This window comes from Panicum virgatum, chromosome 4N (genome assembly GCF_016808335.1).
Source record: "Panicum virgatum strain AP13 chromosome 4N, P.virgatum_v5, whole genome shotgun sequence".
NCBI lineage: Eukaryota > Viridiplantae > Streptophyta > Magnoliopsida > Poales > Poaceae > Panicum > Panicum virgatum.
The window spans coordinates 12,219,005-12,240,558 of record NC_053148.1 but is presented as its reverse complement, the minus strand read 5'-3'; the positions used below and the strand labels follow the sequence as shown (position 1 = coordinate 12,240,558).

At 44.4% G+C, this 21,554-nt stretch overlaps 1 protein-coding gene and 1 non-coding gene across 3 annotated transcripts; one reads left to right on the top strand and one right to left on the bottom strand.

The window, feature by feature from the left end:
* Positions 1-5,121: 5,121 nt before the first annotated feature.
* Positions 5,122-5,230, top strand: LOC120671673. Its single transcript, XR_005673772.1, has one exon. It is a non-coding gene; the product is annotated as a small nucleolar RNA R71 (small nucleolar RNA).
* A 1,749-nt stretch (positions 5,231-6,979) lies between these two features.
* On the bottom strand, positions 6,980-18,836 carry LOC120671006 (protein CELLULOSE SYNTHASE INTERACTIVE 1-like). Of its 2 annotated transcripts, XM_039951199.1 has the most exons (8): positions 18,550-18,831; positions 17,909-18,045; positions 16,754-16,821; positions 12,784-15,829; positions 9,102-11,640; positions 8,292-8,746; positions 7,556-7,672; positions 6,980-7,452 (listed from the first exon to the last, which is right to left on the bottom strand). In XM_039951199.1, the coding sequence occupies exons 2-8, from the start codon at positions 17,972-17,974 to the stop codon at positions 7,312-7,314; spliced, it is 6,432 nt and encodes a 2,143-aa protein (XP_039807133.1). In that variant the 5' UTR covers positions 17,975-18,045; positions 18,550-18,831; the 3' UTR covers positions 6,980-7,311. The 2 variants fall into 2 exon arrangements, with proteins under 2 accessions (XP_039807133.1, XP_039807134.1); XM_039951200.1 differs by lacking the exons at positions 6,980-7,452; positions 7,556-7,672 and adding an exon at positions 7,678-7,722 and having other exon boundaries at positions 18,550-18,836.
* Between the last annotated feature and the right edge of the window lie 2,718 nt (positions 18,837-21,554).

The window sequence follows — 21,554 nt, the reverse complement described above, 5'->3', positions numbered from 1 at the left end:
TACAGAAGGATCCGCAAGCGCACGGATATACCGTTGTAGCATTTCACCCGGAAGTATTCAGGGTATCATTATTTATATTTTTCAAAATACTTCTTACCTTGATTTTGAATAAGTTGTCCTTTGTTCTTACCTTACTCCTGTGGAGCTTATACTTCACCTCATCTTTGGTGGTTGAGAGTTAGAACGGTATCATAGAATGCTCATATTTCTTTCTCTTTAGTTCAACCGTCAATCAGGAGGTTTTGTAAAGTTTTTCAAAAGAAAGTTATAAAGTTTCTCGGATGATCTCTCGGATTGCTCAATGTGTATGATTCCTTACCAAGGTTTTTTATTGTGCCTTTTCTTTCTCGACCTATCTCTAATGGCTATTTTTGTGGTGCTGTAGGTATGGAGGTTTTGAAGGCATACCTGCTTCTCATATTTTGCTAAGTCAAAAACCAGATCCAAAGGAGAAACAAGTCATAAACCTTGATCAAGATGTGCAAGTGTGTGGATATTTTTGGTGGATGGTGTATGAACTCCTTTGTATGCACCATCTCTTTTTTTCTTTCTTTTTGGATAAGGGGCTATCTTTTCTTTTCTCTCTTTTTTTTGACAAGCCTAAGCATGTGGCATACCTTCTTTGGGTATGCATCTTTTCTTTCTCTTTTTTTTTGACATGCCTGAGCATGTGGCATACCTTCTTTGGGTATGCATCTTTTATTTTCTTTTTGCATAGCCCCATATCTTTGATATGTTTTTGAGAGAGAGGTTTCATACATGGATTTGGAGTTTTATTTTGTGGATGGATGGATATTTGCTTACTTCTAGTGTAGAAGCATAGCATGTGGTGAAAATGTGTACGTGATCTTGATCATGGGAGTATGAAATGAATCTCACTAAGGGTCACAACAATTTGACAAAACTCAATGAGAAAGTTGCATATGTGGAAGATTTTGTAATGAAAACAACATATGACTTTGGATAGGAATTTTCATATCATCGAGGAGCTTTATTATATTTTTGTGTTTTCAAAATTAAATACTCCGGATATCAAGCATTACGTAAGAGAAGATTATAGCGATTCTATTTAACCATATCATAGCTCACAATAACTTAGATTTGGATCATGCTTTTTGCTACCCACAAGTTTCAAGTTTAAGGTTTGAACTTTTTAAGCCAACAAACCCAAAACTAGGCAGAGCATAAAGTTGTAACTAAGCATATGAAGGAAATTAATAGAGCAACTATTCATCATCTCAACAAGGAAAACTTACACCATACTTACTACACATATTAAAGGAATATTTTTGGTGTTTTCTAAGTTTTGCAAATTTTTATTTGTTTTTTTAGTTATGCAATTTTTTTATGGATTTGCTAATTTTGCAAAATTTTATGGGTTTCATGCAAGGTCATGAAAGCGGTAAAGATAAATGATACAAGTTACCTCTCGTGGGGGGTCCTCCTCCAAGCTAGCTTCAGGCTCACTACGGCTGATCGGGGTTGAAACCTGTCCAGCGGCAGCACGCCCTCCACTCCTCCTATCGCTGCAACTACAAGTGCTCCATGTCGTGGAGTCTCTCGCCAGTGTGACGCTGCCATGCTTAGTTTGTATCGATGTGTTGGTGCAGTGTCTCTTGTATGTTGTTACTCTGCACCCGCAGCTCACCTCACAGCTGGGTGATGGCTCCGAAACCTCGGGACGACGCCGTCCGTCTGATGAGGTTCGGGCCTCCACTAGAGCTGGAACTGGTGGACCGGCGACTTGGTGCATGTCGTGCCCACTCCTCAGTGCTGGCACTGTGCCATGACGAACCACCAGCCTCATGCTGATGTGGGTGCTGTGGCTGCTGAGGCGGTGGTGTCGGTTCTGTTTCCCTTCTGGTCCTGCTTCTTGTCATCCTGCCAGATAAACCAGAAGATCTATGCCTACGAGCTCCTTCTCGTGGAACGAGAGGGTTGGTTAGCGAATAGCAGCTATACAAATGGAACTCCACATTGGGTAGCGGAATCTCATTTGTAAAACCCAAGTAGAAGAAAATCAAAGAGTCATTCGGGCCTTTCTTGAGTGTGTGACCTTGGATCAAATAAGTCTCGCTGATATACGCATGGTCGCCCTCAATGAAAGGAATAGAATTCACCTCTAAGGCTCCGATACGTGTAGCGATACGAGTAATCAAAGAAGTGCACTCAATAGGACCCATCATCTTGAAATTCGAAAGCCATTGCTTAACCAAACCTTGCGCGGGGGAGATTTTGATCTTGTTGACCATGGCATATAGAATGAGCAACTCATTCTTGCGCACGGTCGGACATCATCTCTTGGAAAGAGAGTGATGGTTAACCACTTGTGCATCAACTGAAGAGTCGGATTATGAATATCGCTGCACCGAGGTGCAAACTTGCCATGGACAACTTGACCCGAAATCTGGCCCTAAAACTCATGACGATTAAAACTGCGACAAGCTTGCTCAAGAGAAATTGGCCAGCGTTTGTTGAACTCGAGGTGGCCGGCAAAAGTTTTTCAAGAAAGCAAATACTCTTTCCCGAAAAGTCGAAAATAAACACCGTTTTTCACCTCCCGAAGTGTGCAAAGAAATTAGATGGTGAGGAGTCGAGAACCATACTTCTCAACGGGAACGAAGTTATCCCATCCAATTCCATACCAAATGTTAGAGAAGTCTTCGTACATACCTATTTTGATGAGGAGGACCGGATCGAATGCTCGGGTGTGGACGAAGCTTCGGTCTTTGAGGATGGCGTAGCCTTGACGTTCACGATCATCTCGCAAGTCGAGGTAGGGAGCATCTTCTGCGTCAATCTCTATGGCCTCGGCTTGCGATTCGGCTTGCATCTCTTCGTATTGTTCTTCTTCCTCATAGTCCATTGTGCTTGGTGTAGGTGTAGGTTCCGGTGTGTACGAGCTTGAGCCACCCCGAGAACGGGATGAACTTCCACCCTTCATCTTCTTGAATGCGCCGGAGACCTTCCGCCCTAAACCTTTTATGATGGAGCAAAACTAAACACGTGCAACTCGAAACGGGTTACGTTAGTGAAACCAAAATGAACGTTCTTGCCCGTGAGTTGCTCCTTCTTTATTGCAGCAAACAAATGAGAGAAAGAGGTTTCTTGAAATCAAATTTTGAGCAAAAATCCAATGAAAACTCGAGAGCAAAGTTTGGGAGAGTTTGAGAGGGAGGGAGTGAGTGAGTGAGAGTTGAGTGTGAGAGCTCAACACCCACCTCTCGGCCTCTATTTAAAGAGAGAATGGCCGGGCACCGTTGGAGGAGACAAGCCTCAACGGCTAGTGACCGTTGGAGAAGAATGAGCCCACTATCCGTTGGCAGGGGGTCGGCCGACCCTAGGGTTCGGCCGAACCCATGGTGGCCCACTGCCCTTCTATCGGTCATGTCTTTTTAAACTTTTGGTGCCGGCCAAACTTTGCTTCGAAATGATGTTCAGATTTATTTTTCAAAGGATTTTCATGCTCGGAAATATTTTTGGATTTTTGTGAAAAACAGAAAAAATGCTAGAAAAGTTTCTAGCATGCATGAGTGTTTTGAGAATTCAAATATGCAGTGAGAAAAATCGAAAAAGTCGAGAAAAGCAAAATGTTGGAAAATAAATATGGGATACGTACTGATTTACCTTCGGCAAGGGCTCGTCGTTTTGAGTCTGATGAGCGGGGCCTTTCTCCTGCTTTGTTTACCATGGTTCGGCTCATCCTGGAGAATTGGACGAAGACAGACTCGCGACCTTACGCCACATCTTCTTTGCACGTCTTCTCTTTGATCGTGTGGTCGTAGGTTCTTCCGGCTGGGGTTCAGGTGCACCCTAGAGTGGACTCCCGTCGTGAGCATGCTGGATCATGAACTTTTGCTCCTTCCTGTAGAGGAATTTAAAGAATATATTGTCGACCCCGATGCGGAACTGGACTTCTCCAGATCTGACATTGATCCTAACCTTTACACTGCTCAGGAAAGGGCGTCTGAGAATAAGATCTAGATCCAAGTCCCCCTCCATGTTGAGGATGACAATGTCGGCGAGGACGAAGCAGTTCCAGATTCGTACGTAGATGTTTTCGACTAATCCCTTCGGGATGTCGGACTGTGGAATCTGCAAGCTGTACGAACATACGGGTCTGGTAAAGAGCAGGATACTGTAATTGTTCAAAGATTACCTTGGGCATGATGTTTATGCTTGACCCAAGGTCGCAGAGAGCCCATCTATAGGATTGATTGAAGATGCAACAGCTGATCATGGGCACCCCTGGATCTCCATGTAGTTTTGCTGTCAGCCCGCCCCACGCATTCATCCTTGGGTGCGTGGTTCTTCCTGCATGGTTAGTGCGAGAGGTCTGCCGTGGAAGGTTGTCCCACCTGGTAGAAACCATTTTTGCAGTTTCAACGGGAGATTCGGGTTGTCCCGGAATCTTCCCGGACTCAGAAACAGGAACAACATCAGTGATTTTGCGCAAGTTGTGTTTCTATCATTTTGTTGAAACTTAGTTGATTTTTAATTGCAGAAGAAAGAGTTTCAACTTTTGCATTTATATTTTCCAAAATTTTATCATTGGCAGCAAGCTTTTTGTTTAAAGATTCGTTTATTTTAGTTTGGCCAAAGACTAGATCTCTCAAGGAGGGTTGGTTCGAATTGAAATTCAAATTGAAATTTGAGTTAAAATTGTCCTCCTTAGAATGGTGGCCGTGCTTGACCCCACCCCTGGCCTCCTTGTGGACGGAACCCGGTGTTGTTGTTGTTGACGTAGGCTGCGTCTTCATGGGTCTCGGGGCAGTCATTCCCCGAGTGTCCACCGTTACCACAAACCTCACACGTTAGGTACGAGTTCATGGCATGAATGGGAATGGGCATCTGTTGCCGGTTCCCTTCATCGAGTTTCTTCAGTAGGAGGTCCAGTTTGGCGGCGAGCATGTCCGTCTCCTTGACGGTATGCATTCCGCCTTTGTTCTGGGCTGGAGACGCTCCTCGTTTCAGCCCTGGTTGGAGACCATCTTTTCTATTAAGACCGTATCCTTGGCAATTGTCAAGTCCAGATAGGCTCCTCCAGCAGTGGCATCGAGATGGGCTCTGGATGTTGTCGTTAGCCCATTGTAGAAACTTTGGAGCACGAGCCACTCGTCCATCCCATGATGAGGACAGGCGAGTATGTATTCTTGGAGTCTCTCCCAAGCTTCCGGGATGGATTCTATCCATGTCTGCTGGAAACTTGAAATTCTTCCACATATGGCATTTGTTTTGTCCAACGGGGAGAATTTGGCGAGGAACGCCGTGGAACACTTGTCCCACGTGCTGACGGTTGGTCTTAGCCTCTTAGGAGTGGGATCTCTTGAGAAAGACATGTCTTCGAGATAGCGAACCTTGATAGCGTAAGAGAGACCTCGCTGCAAGAAATCAGTGCTTGTAGCCTAAAAGGAGAAGGAAGTGAAATAGACAAACTAAAAATCTTAATCTATAACTTCAATTAGAACGCACCATGATAGAAACTAAAACATAGTATCTAGATGTGCATTTATGATTCTTCTACTGTGAAACCCTCGTCCCAAAAGAGTTTTGTAACTTATAGTCAATTAGCAAGATATTACACTAAGAATGTAAAGGCACACAAGTTGCAAATAAGAGTTGCGGAAACATAAATAGAGGATGAGAAGAAACAAACTCTCGATATGAAGATTTATCTCATGATATCGGTAGGCACTAAGCCACCCCTAGTTGACGTGTCGTTGGCTTCTTCCTTGCATGTTTTGTATACTAGCATTATAAGTTACAAAACTACATTTTTAAGTAAAAGTTTTTTTAAAAAGGGAATTAATGTTTTTAATTAAGACTTACTACTCCGTACGTGTCAAAAGGGTCATTTTTCGTTTTAGGAGTCATATAAAATTTACAATGGGCTGGATTTATCAGCCTCTGAGACACCACTGGCTGATGCACGCGGGCCGCTTGGCCAGACCCATACATCAAGCTCAACTCTTCCCTTCCATTGAACCAAATTTGTGGGCCCCACGATCCGCTCAGCTCGATGGGCTGGCTAATCCAGCCCAAAGCGAACCAAAGCGTTCCGAACTGGCGAGTCCACCTGTGGGCCCTACGCGCCGACAGAATAAACTGCCAATCGCGAACTTCGATCGGTGAATCCCCCGATCGAGCAGCCATCCAGTGACCCACTGACACGCGGACATGAAACTCTCGAGCTGAGCTCGGAGCTCCCACCCACCCAAACGCGACGATGCTGCTGCTTTTCTCCGTCCGCGTCGACCCGACCGACCCCGACCTCGTCGCCGGCCTCCAGGATCTTCTCCGCGCGAACGCCGCCGCCGAGGCAGCACCGCCCCCGCTCGCGCCCGCGCCCGCGCCGCCTCCGCCGCCGCGGCCGCAGCGGGAGCCGGCGGCGCCTTGGGGCCGGTCGCGCTGGGCGGAGGGCGAGAGCAGCCTGCCGCCGCCGATCTCGTCGCTGCGGCGGCGCCCGGCGCTGGTGCGCACGCGCACGGGCGACGGGCGCCTCGTTATCGCGCATCGCGGCGAAGGGTCGGTCGGGCGCGGCGGCCTCGTCTGCACACGGCGGCGCGAGGGCCAGGGCCAGGGCCACCTGACCATGCGCTTCCTCTAACGCGACGGGCCAGGACTCCCGCCACGTTCGTCGAGCGCGTGGCGGCGTGAGGCCACGCCCAGGGCCAGGGCTCGACCTCACGGTCTAGCTGCTGGAGCAGCCGCTTAGGATGGTGTGTTACTGTGCGTGTGTAACTGTGTATGTGCCTCTAAGCAAGATTATCATGTTGGAAATAAACTGACATTTCGAAGAACCATTTGGCATGACCCAACAAACTAGTCCTTGCTATGGTTACTGTGATAGATCAGTAAATAAACACCGAAACTACACTCGAATCGGTCACAATAGAATGATCAATTGAGAATTCAGTTGCCATCGGTCTGCATCCTCACCATGAGAACAAACATGGCAAAGATAACATAGGAACAGATATTGGTTATGAACAGCAGAATTTCATTCCGTATGACAGAACCTAACCACAGCATATATTTATTCTGTTTACAACCTTTACAAAGACAAAATCCCGGGATAAGGAAAAAAAATAAACGAATGAATCCTGTTACAATCAGTACAAAACATCTGAGAACTCGTCTGTTTATATCTCACTGGAAAAAGGTACGGCAAATGACAACTTTCTCTGCCTGCTATTTACAATGATGCACAAACTGGGTAACCTTTAGCAGAGGACAAAACAAGAAACCACTCTGGACCTCTTATAGAACTTTTAACTTACACAAGAACACCTAAATTATGTAGGTATACAGTTATTTGTTTGACCACTGGAACTCGATTTCCAGGTTCCTATTGGGACCACTTTTGCTCTCGGGTAGCAGGGTGTACTCGCCAGCGACTGAGCCCAGCATGACAACCCGGTCGATTTGGATCGTCACTTTCCCGAATGACTTCTGCAACCACAAATTCAGAGAGATTGAGGATCCAATCAGAATGACATGGACCAGAAAAGGAATCTAAGATAGTCAATGTAATAAATCTCCGATGTTTTCATACCTTTCCGAATTTGCTGTTGTTTTTGCACGAGATATGGAGTTTCTGGCCTTTGGGAGGGCTGTCAAAGGCCCATGCAAAGGCTTCATCCCATTCAGGAGTTGCGCCAGTGGATACAATCTTTGATGAAATCATGCAAGTTAGGTCAACGATGCTTGCATGCAATAAAACTATAACGTTCAAAGCCAGGTGTAGTGTGAGGTGAATGGCTTGTCAGTTCACTATTAAGAAGAAAACTAGCAGATGCATCGATTATAGGCGCATATTGTTCATATAGCAAAATGGACTACTACTCAATATGCTTTGCTGTAGGCACTGAAACTATGGAGTTATCTGACTACCAATTTTATTCCACTGTGATGCTGTTCACAAGTTAAACTGCAACTTCGAAGAAGAACGTTTTAAGGTAAACTGGAGCTTAGTTTATTCAAGTCATGACCTGGTACAGCACGTCCTTAAATTTAAATACTTCACAGTTCACAGGCCTAAGAATCAGAAGCAGTAGGACTAAGTAATGGAATAATATGCCTTAAAAAGTAAATTCCAGTTAGGCTCATCACATCAAGCACAATGAGAACACTATTCTCCACAAAACATTGTCCGAGCTCAATAGCCAACTGTCGGATTTTGCATCAGCGGCCCGGAATAGAAATGAACATAAAGCCAATAGGAAAAGAAACATGTCGAGATAAAATAAATGTAGGCTGTAGCAAGTTATTTAATGGTCAGAGATGTGTACCTTTGTTAGCCTCGGTGTATTATTTCCAAGAGTAAGCTTGCAGAATGCACTAGGATTTCCAACCGATTGTCTAAGATTGTTACCGCGCTTTATGGTAACTGTAAGTGTTCCGGGCAAGCACTGAAGAAGGAGGTCTGCTTTTTCTTGAAACCGGGGTGGGCCAGACTGTATCAAGTACTGAAGTAAAGGAATAGCCTCAGAGGCAGCCACTGACTGAGCTTTGAATACTTCAGCTGGGCAAGCTGACCAAGCTTGCCTGAGAAGATATAGTGAATCCAGCGCTGCTTCTTGAGTTGCCTCAGAACCAGTTTTAAGGGACGTTACAAGATGAGGAATGCATAATGTAGCAGGTTCAGTGACCCTTAGACGAGGGAAATTGCTAAGTAAAGCGTTAAGTGCTTTAAGATACTCCTCATTAGCACTTCCAGATGCCCATATATCCTTCTCAATAGAAGCTGCAAGCAAAGATCCACATTAGATTAGATACATACACTCTGTGTATTACGACAAAATTATGTTCCAGGTTGCCAGAAGAAATTTAGCTTACTTTTTAGCCGAACTAAACACAAAAGCAACTGTTCTGCTTAATAATTGCAAAAAACAATAATCTCAGTTTGGAACTGGAAAAGTAACTCTGAACTTCACAAATATGAGGACCTCGATTCCTGTATTTGCAATATATTACCTAGAACTTACTTATATTTAATGCTGAACATGGATATTAACATCTTTATTATGACAGGCATATTGGATAATAGTGACGTTAATATGCAAAATGAATATGAATACAAGAAAGGAATATTATTTTACCAGTTATAACTCTCACTGTTTCACTGGTTGCATACTCTTGTATAGTGTGATTGTTGAACAGAAGTTTGACAAACATTGCTGCCTGAACAGAAGTGTCAGGATTGCTTGAACTGATAAGGTCAAGCAGGACCTGAACACCACCAGATTCAGCAACTGCTCTCTTATTTGCTCGGCTGTACATGACTAGATTCTGCAAGGCACAAATTGCTACCACTTTCATCTCTTCAGTTGGTTGATCTTCGAGGAGATTAACCAAAGCACGGCATGCTGCAACAGCATCAGTAGAACGAGCAAGACCTTCGTTTTGGAACAGATCTCCAAGAGCAAGAGCAGCAAGCAATCTTCCTTGTTGAGACTGTGTCTGTGGATCCAGAAGGTACATGGACAAAGGTGCAATAGCATTTTTAGCAGCCTTCGCCTCCCTAATTCTTACGTTGTTAAGCAAAGCCTCAATGAGTCTGGCAGCAGTTTCCTCACATTGATGACTCCTCAGGAGATCTAGCAATGCTTCCACAGCACCACTTTCAGCCATTGCTTCTGCACTTGTTGAATCATCACTCTCCAATACAAGCAGGGCATTCAAAGCACCAACAACAGTGCTTTCAGTTCCTGACCTGAGCAACTGCACTAGTACTGCAACAGGAACCTCAAGGAAAAACTCAGTACTGTACTGCAAAATGCTAGATAAGACGGATGCTGCAGATTCCCATACAACATGAGGCAAAGGTGGGTCAGATTGTAACAAAACCTTGGACAACTCGAAAACACCACCCTCCTTTGCAATTGTATTTGGCCAGGCTATTGCCAGGTTGGCAAGAGCTTTTATAGCTCTCTGCTGTAGATTTGGCAAACCTGATGAAAGAACTTGAATAAGAGGAGTAATAGCTTGCTCTGTTATTGTATCCTTCTGGAGGTGATCTTCTAAAAGAAGATGGGATAGGAGTTCTGCAGCTAATTGTTGCACAGCTGGTGGGGATGAATTCAATAGAGTAATGACTGGCTCAATAGTTTGGCGAGGTGTCAAGTTATAATCAGCGCGGCATTCAGGATGCTCCAAAATATTCACAAGAACCTGTAAAGCGCTGTACTGCCCTTCAGGACCCATGTCTGCCTTAGAGAGCAAAGAGAAAAGAGGCTGTACTACTTTGGCTGCAGATGCACCTTTTGCTATGCTAGCATTGTTTGTCAAAATCCGAAGCATTTCTGCCAATGCAATGCAAAGAAAATCTGGAGCGTCATGGAGAATATCAAGGATACTCTCAATTACACCAGCTTTCACCATTTCCAATTTGCAAGCTGGTCTATCCTTTCCAAGTTTCACCAAAGCTCTAGCAACCGCCTCATGAAGCATGTAGTTTCTGCCATACAAAAGACCGACAAGAGGAACAACAGCTCCATGTGCTGCCACTAATTCTGCCAGCTGCTCATCATCTAGAACCCTATCCAATGCACGGACCACAGAAAGCTGGGCAGGGTTCACTTCGCTAACCAGTAAACCGACCAGGGGTTCCACACAACGTGCTGCCGCCATTGTTGAACGGATCCTTGTATTTGCAAATAGAACACAGCATAGCTCTGCAGCATCTCCTTTCAACTCCGCTGAACAGTCAGAAGAAAGAATACGGCACAGAACATCCACAGCATTCATCTCAACATCTGCAACCGCAAGTGCTCTTGAGGGATTGTCACAGAGAAGCCTAACAAGGGCTGATATAGCCGCATGCTGCTCCCTCTCCATGCCAGTACTCAGAATCTCCACAAGTGGTTGAATGGCCTGCCTAGCTGACTCACTGTTCCTCACATGGTCAGCACAAAACAAGCTCTCTAATGCCTTTGCAGCACTGTAACGTGAATTCCTTGCTCCTAGACGGAGGACTGCCACAAGTTGGTTAACAACACCAGGTGCTGACTCATGGTGCCTTATTTCTGCACTACTGAAGAGAATGCCCAGCAATTCAGTTGTAGCTTCTTCAGTTGCATCTTGTGGGCTAAGAGATAGATATTTGGTAAGTGCTTCTAGGATTCCAGCTTCAGCCATTAGCAGCATGTTTTGGGGGCAATCAACTGCCAACTGAGTCAGAAGACCCAAGGCCAAGAAAGGAGCACCAGGTCTTTCAGGAATGGGTTTAAGTAGATCCACAAGAAGAGGAATAGATTTTCTGGAAGTTGCACCAACCCTGATATCATCAACTCTGAACAGCCTCTCTAATGCAATTTGATCAGGATTAGGCACCAACATGAATTCCTCTGATAGCTCCAAAAGATCAGCTATATCAACATCAGCGCATCCAAGCAAAGATATAAGTCCAATGGCTGCACCAGAATTAGCAACAGCCAGAAGAGTTCCTCTGCTACCATTGCAGACCAGACTTGACAAAGCTTGTGCAGCAAAGTACCTGTATGCTGGCTCATCTGATCTTAACAAGTTTGAGAGCACAGGAATGGAGTGCAATGCTGAGTTTGATCGAATTATTTCTCTTTCTTGGAATAGCAAAGCAAGAAGCAAGGAACAGACCCATGAGGTACTATCTTCTTCACCCTAACAAAGAACATGAACATATGTAAGGGCAGTCACAGACTTGCAGAAAATCAAAACAAACTTAAAAAGCTACATGTAAGAAGAGAATAAATAGTGGGTAAGAAAAAATGACAGAAGAATATGAATTCCGACAGATACTTGCAGTATGGACATTCCATATGAAAATGATTTTAAGCAATTGCAATGTTAAACTTATTTTTTATACATAAAAAATACTTAATGCCCTTATGTACAAATGCCAAATAAGTAAACATGTGGTAGTTATGGTATCCAACCAATAAGATGAAAGCAATTCACACAATTTAAATTTACTTCTGGTCATATCTGATTTTGAAGTCTTTAACCAAAGGAGATATGCTGACTTATAGAATGAATAATGAAATGCCAAATAGAACTTCATCAAATATTCAAGGGAAATGTCATTGTAGTACTGAATATATCATGAGTGTCAAAAGAGTGGAATAAATAAATCAGATTGACCAGCATGTTATCTGTGCATCGGCTTATAAGACATATTAATGTAATTAAGAACAGAAGTAGAAGCAGATTGGTTGAACCAACCAATATAATATCTATTTGGCAAAGATTGTGCAAACTTATTACACTGTCCAAATTAAACTATTTTTTCTATGTAAAATAGATGGAATCCTTACAACCAATTTGGTCAAACGTTATACTCCAGTCTACCAATAATTACTTTTACTTCTTAGTGAGGTTCTCATAACTTGATTACTCTAGACAAGCATCAATGAGTTTCTGAAACCAAAACTTTTGTCCACATAATTGGAAAATTAGGACATTAAAGTACTCCCTCCATTCCAAATTGCAGGTCGTTTTAGCAAATTCAGATACATAGTCTATCAAGACAGCATATTTCTACGTGCATAGCAAAATTTATGTATGCAGAAAAGCCAAAACGACCTACAATTTGAAACGGAGGGAGTATAAAAATATATAGGTGTTACCAAATTAACCAGCAATGAAAAGCAGAAAGAATGTTCTAGGGAGCTAGCGAAACTATACTAGCTATAATTATAGTTAGCATAAAATTATCAAAGCATAAGAGAGAACTAGCATTCATGTACCAACTAGCATCCATGCAAAGGATTACAGAAGTAATGGAAGCAAATAGCATTAACATACCACATATTGGAATGCATTTTGTGAAATCTTCTCAGTGAGCATTTCAACTGCTCCAGCTTCTAGGACTTCTGCTCTTGTTTTGCTGTCATGACGAGAAAAGACAGCAAGAAGCCATAGTGGAATCATGTTGCCTGAGATTACAGCAGTACGGCACACAGTTTCACCATCACTGTTGTTTTCTTTGGAGTGTCTGGATATCCTAATATCTGCTATGCTATCACCACTGCCACTTTCAGCAGGCGTGTTTGCCATATGGATCATACCAATTAAAGAATGAATCATTTGAATATATAGACTTGAATCATTCAGAATCTCTATCTGCTTCTGACAATGCTCTTTTGCTGCACAAACAAGAAGAGCACATCCACCAACTTTAACTTTAAGCATGTTAGAGCCAATGACTCGCCGTGTGATTGATGGCATGCAACCTGGAGTTTCAGAAACCAAACCACCCACAACATCATGTTGGTCGGAACAGAGTCTTGCCACAACTTCTATGGCTTTATCTTGTAAGGAGGGAGCAGCGTCAGCTATACATGAAACAAGGGGAAGTATTGTGTGGGGATTTTCTGCAAGAACTGCCCAGGGAGCCTTGGTGTGCCCACTTGAAGCCTTTGATCGTGATAATAGCACCAGTGCATCAAGAACTTCTGATGTTGCAGCAGCTTCACCATTGGCAGCTTCCAAGAGCCCAGCTAGAGCAAGGACACACCCAGAACGGTTAATAGCATCTGAAAGCAGCTGGTTAATAGTTCGACACTGTAAAAGACGAGCTATTGCTGCAGCTGCATGAGTTCTTCCATCAATAGTTCCCTCTCTTAGCACACGTGTTACACGGAAGAGAATTTCTTCAAAAGACACCTGGAGAGATAATTCCTGATCAAGAAAAAGATTAGCCAAAGCTCTGGTCGCTTGTTCTGCTACTTCAATAACAGAAGAATTTGCAAGTGAGACCAGTGGAGATAAAGCATCCCGTCCAATTGCAGCAACCTCTTTGTTTTGCTTGATTGAAAGAAAAATGGCAGCTAGACAACATGATGCAGCCATTAGTATTTTGTCAGACTGAATATCAAGCAACTTCATAACTGACCCAAGTGTCTTCACAGCAATATGAGTTTCTCGGAGGTCCTTGCGGCAATGAAATAGACCAGCAAGAGCAGATGCTGATTTAGCCTGAGTTTCTTCCTTGGGTGAGCTAAGAATTTTAATCATTGTCTCAACCGCATCATTTGCAGCACTGCCCTCATGTAGAGTATCATTGAGTGGTGCAACAGAGAGCAAGCTTTTCAAAGCATCCAGAACATAAACTTTTGACTCAGGCTGTTCACTTGTCAAAAGAGCAGATAACTGACTAATAGTTCCTGTATCTGACTTGTGGATGAGATGATTCAGTGTTTTAGAAGCTATCTCCTTACCATTATCGCTTCCATTTTTCAGAAGCCATAGTAAAGCAGGAACAGCATCTGCACTTTCAACACATGCTCTTATGTCTTCACTGTGATTGCATAAATTGCCAAGTATGATCGCTGAATCCTCTTTAGCTTTTGGAGATCCGGTTTCTAAAATTTGTACAAGAGGAGGTATGCCACCAGCAGCAGTGATAGCCCATTTGCTCTCATCATTCTCCTTTGATAGAAGAGCAAGCAGAGCAACAGCACATTCCTGCTGCTGTTCTGAGGAAAGACCAAGTAAGGAAATCAATAGCTGAACACCTTCACGACCTTGCAGAGCTTGCCATAGATCACAGTCCTTGCAGAGAGCAAAAAGTGATTTCGTGAGGTCATCTTGCACCTCAGTACCTGCCATGGTTATTAAACCAACAAGCAAGCGTTTGGCATCAGAATCTGCTAGCGTCTTGCAGAGAACTGGGTTACTATACAAGCTAGCCAAAGCCTCAATTATGCGCTCCTGCACAAGGAAGGGCGCCTTAGGCTTAAACTGCTTCAACAGTGTTTTCTCAATGTCAAGAGGATCAGAAGCACTGATAGATTCTGCATTTGTGTCATATATCATCAAGGCTGAGGCCAATGCACCAAGAGTATCTGCAATCTGTGCAGGTGAAGAGCATGACTCGAGACTCTCACCAAGGCTTGAGATTACATAAGATAAACCACCAGATATATTTGCTAATGCACACATTGCATTTTCTTGCAATGCTTGAGCAGATTCACCTTGCATGAACTCTTTTGATGGAGCAATAGTAGCATTTATAAGAGCAGGAATACCATTAGAATTAGCTATCTGACGCCTGGCCTCTTTACTCTGTGCGGAAAGGGATTTGAGAGCCCCAGCAGCTTCAGCTCTTATGGAAGTTTCATTTCCAGGACCAAGTAACTTTAGGAGCTGCTTTGTTGTTTCTCCAGATAAAACTTTAGAACAAACAGAAGAGTCTTCCATCATCAAAGACCCAAGAAGATAGCAAGCATTTGCAAGGGTGTTTGTATTTCCCGAACTAACAAGCTTTACAAGTATATCAACTCCGCCACATTGCACAGTTGCTGACCAAAACCCCTCTGTGTTTTTTGATAAATTCTTCAGCGATCCAGTTAGAAGGCCATCCACCAAACTCTCATTCTTGAGACTAATTTTAAGCTGCTCCCATAGTACCGGAACAACATTTTCTGTTGAGAAAATCTTTGATCCAACATGATCCCTTATCCCACCTTGTGAAACTGCATAGATGGTTTTGGCAGCTGCAGTTTGGCTTTCAGCTGACTTTGATCTGAGAAGAGCAAGCAATGGTGGGATGCAACCACCAAGTAGGACTTTCACCCTTAATTCGTCTTCCTTGCAAAGAGACCCAAGAACAGTGGCAGCCAGCATCTTAACTCCGGATGGTCCAGACCTAAGAAGAGATACAAGAATTGGAACGGCCTGTGAATGTGACCCAACAGCTCCAAATGCAGTATCACGTGTTTGAACAAGATCTAATAACTGCCTCAAAGAGCTCTCTTTCTCTTGAGTGGATGAAGAACTCTGCCGTAACTGCTCAATACAATGAGCAACACTTGAAAGAGTCTCCTCGTCCTCCACATTAACTCGGTTCCTGTAGATACAGAATTATAAGGCTCTGAATCTCAATGAGCTCCTACGTGTTGCGTGAGCACAATTTTAGGCATATTAGGAAAAATGATACTAAAAGATGCATGATTGCGGTGAATTACTTGAAATATTTTTCTGGAAAAAAAAGTTCACAAAGGATTGGCTGACATAAATATCCCCACAACCCAATGTCCATTCCAACACGATCCAAGAGATTATAAATAGCAATCCCAGATTAATAATTTCATTATTATTGGTACTGGTAAATTTGCATTGCATATAGAGTAATTATAGCATGGCAATTGGTGTTTCCCAATAGTATTCTTAGTTGGCTATCAGTATCCTGTAAAATCTAGTTGATAGACCACTGTAGGTATATACTCCCACCATTCTCTTGTCATTCTAGAATTAGGGCAACTAACCATTACAAACTTCGACAAAAAGACATGCATAAAGTTGTTTAATCTGTGAAATGAAATCATACTGGCAAATTTCTCACCAAAGAGTACTTTGATGCCAGTATATTTTTTTATACTCTTTTGCTAAAGCATAATAAGAAAAATCAACGGCAGGAGCAGTTAAGTTTTACTCGATGCAGAAAATATTGGTGATGTGTTGGAGCAAGTGTTGCAAGCTCTCCTACAATTATTTCTCAAATCAAATTGTTTTAAAGAGCAGACAATCACATATCTGTTAAGTGGACGAAAAAAATTTGAAGTACTTGCTGGATTTCTCTTGAAGACTAACAATGGCTGTATTGAATGAAACTTTACAGTCAAAATCAACTACTCTATTTTTTAAAAATAAATAACAATAGAGGACCTTTCACAAGTGAAACTGCCATGTTAGAGATCAAAATCTCCAGTCTCGTTTCTCTCCTAACTATGTAAATTTGCACTGAGCGCCGCGAAGCAGAGTTAAAACTTACTTGCCCATTTTCATGACTGACATAGGAGTTGGTGGCTCTGATTCTTGAACTTTGTCCACATGTTTTTCCTGTTAATGGGCAACAGAGCAGTTATTATCAAGAAATCATGATGCGAAAATTCAAAGATCACTTCTGAAATTTACATGAGTTCATATCTCATCACGGAATGTACTGGACCATGTGTCCAAGGTGCATATTAAACTACTCGTCATTACTTAATTTTAACAAAGAAAACCTTGGCAGATAATAGAAAAACTAAAAATTGAAACAATAAGAAACTTATTTTAGAGTCAAGTTTTCCCCCCTGATTATTTGGATTTAAATTTCTGGTCTGTGCTATCAAATGTATGACAGAACATGATTTTATATGCAAAAAAAGTAGGACTTAAGGGAATAATGATGGAACATAGCAAAGGAGAGAGGAAAAGGGTGCATTTTCAATCCGAAACAAATAGCAAACCTGAGATTGAAAGATCAAGATGATGCAATGATGCAGTAATGATGTGTAGTCAAGTAAGCATTTTCTGGGTGCTATCACTTCATCCAAGTAGGTACATTACATTAACGCTAGTTTCCAATTCTTTCCAATGGTCATAGATGCCAAAAGGTAACATACTGAAGACACATGGCATGACTTTCAATTAAAACAGCACTTGTGTTATTTGTAGAACAGGAGCATGTCCTTGTTTTCTTATTGAAAAAGGATGAGTTCATAGGACATAAGAGCTTCCAAGTTTCTCAAGACAGATTTTCAAACTACTGCTGACTATCAAGCTGATGGACCTAGCTAACTGGATTAAAAAAGGATCTTTAAAAAATACAGCATGAAAACCCCACTGCTTAAATATTCACAAATATGCGTGGGAAATACTTTTTTTTCCAATGGACTCAATACTGATCTCACTTTAAATATTTCATAAATACGCGTGGGAAATACTTTTTTCCAATGGACTGAATACTGCTCTCACTTTCAAAGCATATCATACCGTAACACTTCGTACAGTTAAATCCAAAATGGATGCAGCGAAACCTCATACAAAGCAACCAGTTCCTTCCAAGCAACAGGAGAACAAAATTTTTGGCTGATGAACATGAGAAAGTGACTGGCCACCAATCAACAAGCTGAGAACCACAAGAATCCGAGAGGAGACCAACCAGATCTGCGCCTCCATGGCTGCCGCCATTGGTTCCATTGAACCGCCACGCCAGTGTTGCCGCCATTGTCAGCTGTCAGAACTCCGCAAGACTAGCAAAGATCAGGCTATCCGCTTCCTCAGTGCCGAGCTCTCAACCTGAAACCAACACGGGAGCAAACAATTGGGAATCAGATCCACATCAAGTCATCAACGACGACCCAATCAAGCGGACCATACATCAAATTAACCCCCAGATTTCGCATCGAGCTTAAGCGGCTAGTGACGCGTGACCCCAGATCCAACCATACGCCAATGCAAGAGGCGCCGCTGCTACCAAGTGGAATCGGACACTCCCCGATTGCGCAAAACCATCAGACCAGCTCCCTCGAATCGCAGCATTTGGCTGCGATCGCCCCGCGAGCTCCTCACTCACCCAGCTAGATCACGCGTCCCCCGCCGCCACCAACCACTCGCGACCCCCGGAGCCTGCCACCCCCGCACTCAAAACCGCTGCGCTGCACTGCACTGAAGCGGTTACTACTGCCCGCCAGCCGCGGCGCCGCCCAGACTCCCAACACCGACAAAAAAAAAACGCCCGGAGAAGCCGCGAAAAATCCGGGGAACTCAAACCAATTCCTCCCGAGGGAGAGAGCGGCCGACCTCTCATGGAATCGCCGCGCCGGCGAGGGAGATTTTGCGAACAATCTCACGGGAGCCGCCGCCTGCTATCTCGCGGCCGCAGATCCAGCGGGGAGGGAGGCGCCCATACACAGACGCCGCCCAGCGCGTCTGTTACTCTCTCTCTCTATCTCTCCTTTTCTTTTCCGGGCGATTTAATTTCGCTAATTTCCGAGGCGTAAAAGGGCCTGGCGTTTATATAGCAAGTGAGCTCTCCTCCTCCCAACGACTGCCGACAGTGGCAATGGGGAAGCCACTGGCTTGCCGCCAGCCATGGACCCATGGTGTGCCACTTTTGTAGTTTCACCTCTCAAACAATTTTATTGGTTACACACCCCCGTGCGACTTCGGACAGAGTAGGCCCATTCAGCGGATAAAGGGGGGCTTAGCTGGGATTATCATGTTAATGAGGGTCAATGGGCAATATTGTAGCTTTTTTTTTGTTGTTGGGCTTTCGTGATTAGATTAAGCAGGGGGGATTAGTTAATTAGGGAGCACGATACGCTGGATGAGGGTGGTGGTTGATCAGTGCCAGTCTGCATGGGCTGGCCGCTGGAGGGGGGAGAGGGAGAGGGGTTTTTTTGTGAACGTCTTCCAGAAGACAAAAAATCAACAGGTGGGAGAGGTATCTGCCAACTCCCGAATAGCTGTAAAATCAGTGACCCATGAGAGGATCGACCACCAACAGTTGGGCATTTCCTTAAAAACTGAAATGCTCGGAGAATGATCGTGCACATGACTGTTTTCTTTCCTCCAAGACGAGTGGTTAGTTAATTCTCCATCGCGTCCTTTTCTAGGATGTAAACTATTTTTCCGAACTAAGAATGACAGGTATGGGCTGTGATTTCTAGTTCGAGACAAATGGAAAGAAAAAAATTGTAAGTGCAGCAATCTTATCAACTAAACCAGTAAACTGAGTCCGGGAGTCATGCATTTTTACCGTGTCGTGTTACCACAAACAATCTCGTACACGTCGATCACGTAGCAAGGCCTTGAGTGGGCAGTAAACAACAATACGATCCGTGATGGACTAAAAGCGTCACTCACTCTGACAGTTCTGGAGCGGAAAAGCAGGCTAGATCATTCCTCTGCTCGGGATCGCCCTCTCTTTTCCGTTTCTTTTTATGCCGGAGATTGCCTAATCAGTAGGTTAGGGTGCTGGACCATGCCTGCGGCAGCGAGCGAAAAGACAGCGCAGCCCCTCGCCGCTGCACCCCCGGCTCTGCTCGGCGTGGCCGTGAGCCATGCCCCCATGTGCACGATGATTACTCCATTATTGACTCCAAGTTGATTAAGCTCGCTTTGTCAGGTTTGTTTATTGAGTAGTGACCCTCGCCCTCCCAATCCCAAATGGTAGCTCCAAGCCAAGGAACAGTAACATCTGAACTAACGGCTGATGGCCCCTGATGGTCCTTCTGTTTTGCATGCACTTCTATCTACACATATATTACCAGGGTGTTAATCTTGTCCTAACTAACTTTTTTTCTCTCCTAACACAGGACGTTGGAGTCAGAAAAAGAGAGAGAGAGACGAGAGAATTCACGGTGACGCCTTTGCTCGCGGGGCTCGTTTTTCCTCGGGGATGTGGACGGCGCAACTGCCGGTGGCGACGGCGGTCTTTGGATGAATGGGACGGCGCAACCGCACCACGGCCGCGCTGAGGACATCGCTCGCCGACGATGAGGAATTCCGACGACCCTAACTAACCCATCTCGCGGAGCTAACAAATTAACGGACATGTATGTAGGGGTGGGCACAATTTCCCGAATCCGAACTCCGAACCCGAATTATCCGCACCTGATCCCGAATTACCAGAACCTGAATTACCCCATCACTATTTCGGGTAGGAAGTTGAGAAACCCGAATTTAATTCGGGATTTGACTCTCAGTACCCGAATTACCGGAACTCTTTTAAAATCCAATAGATTATGGCCTAATCTACTCACTTGACACAACAACCCAATAAAAAATTTAATAGTTTTTATTTATTAATTACTTGTTTGTGTTGATTTGTGCAATAATGGCGATATGTTTATCTTACTTTTGAATTTCATCCGTTTTTTACTTGGTGCCCAATGGGAGAGACAATGATTTGGCAATTGATCGGGTATTTCGGGAAAAACCCGAACCCGAACATTGGGTATTGTTTTTTTGGGTCAATTTCGAATAGCATTTTTAGATACCCGAATTTTCTATTATCCGAATTACCTGACCCGAATTACCGGAACGCCCAGGGCTACTGCGTGTGCCCGTGCGGCGTGCGCCGGCGCGCGTCAGCTGCGGCGGCGTCTAAGGTGGGCGGCGACCGACCGCGACGGCGTCGCCCGGTCGATTCGAAACCATGGGTGTTCGTGTTGCAACATGCATCTCAGTGATTCCTGAGTTTGCGAATTTTAGCATGGATTTAGATGTTGTCTAATATTTATTTTTAAAAAAAGGGTACTCGAACATCCACAGTTGACTTGACGACAACAGATTGTCTAGCAGCCGAGAAAGCATCCACAGATCAGACAGTCGATCCTCCTCTTCTCCTTCTTGCTGCTGTCGTTTCACCGCGCACGGAGCACAGCACGTGGCACCGACAGTCGATGACGGCGTGGCTAAAGGTAAGCTAGCTGGTTAGCAGCAGCCCAGCAATCTCTCGGCTGGATCGGCCTCCATTTTTAAATTCCCGTTTCCAGCTGACGGCGTACTGGTTTACTACTCGCGCGCTCACCTTCTGCTCGCATGGCCGCGCCGCGCACTCTCCGAGCCGTCACTCTGTTCGCGCGACGGCCACGGGAACGGGAGCTGCTGCCGCGGCGCAAGATGCGGCGGCAGCAACCGGGAGCCGCGAGAACGCGGCCGTCTCGCTCAACAACCGAAGGCGGAGCGTCTCGCGCCAAATGTTCACCCTGAGGGCGCCTCTCTGAAACGTGGCCGAACTGTTGGGTTGGGCTTTGTCCGTGGCGCCGCCGGCGGGATTATTGGCCTAGGGCAGCGCCACC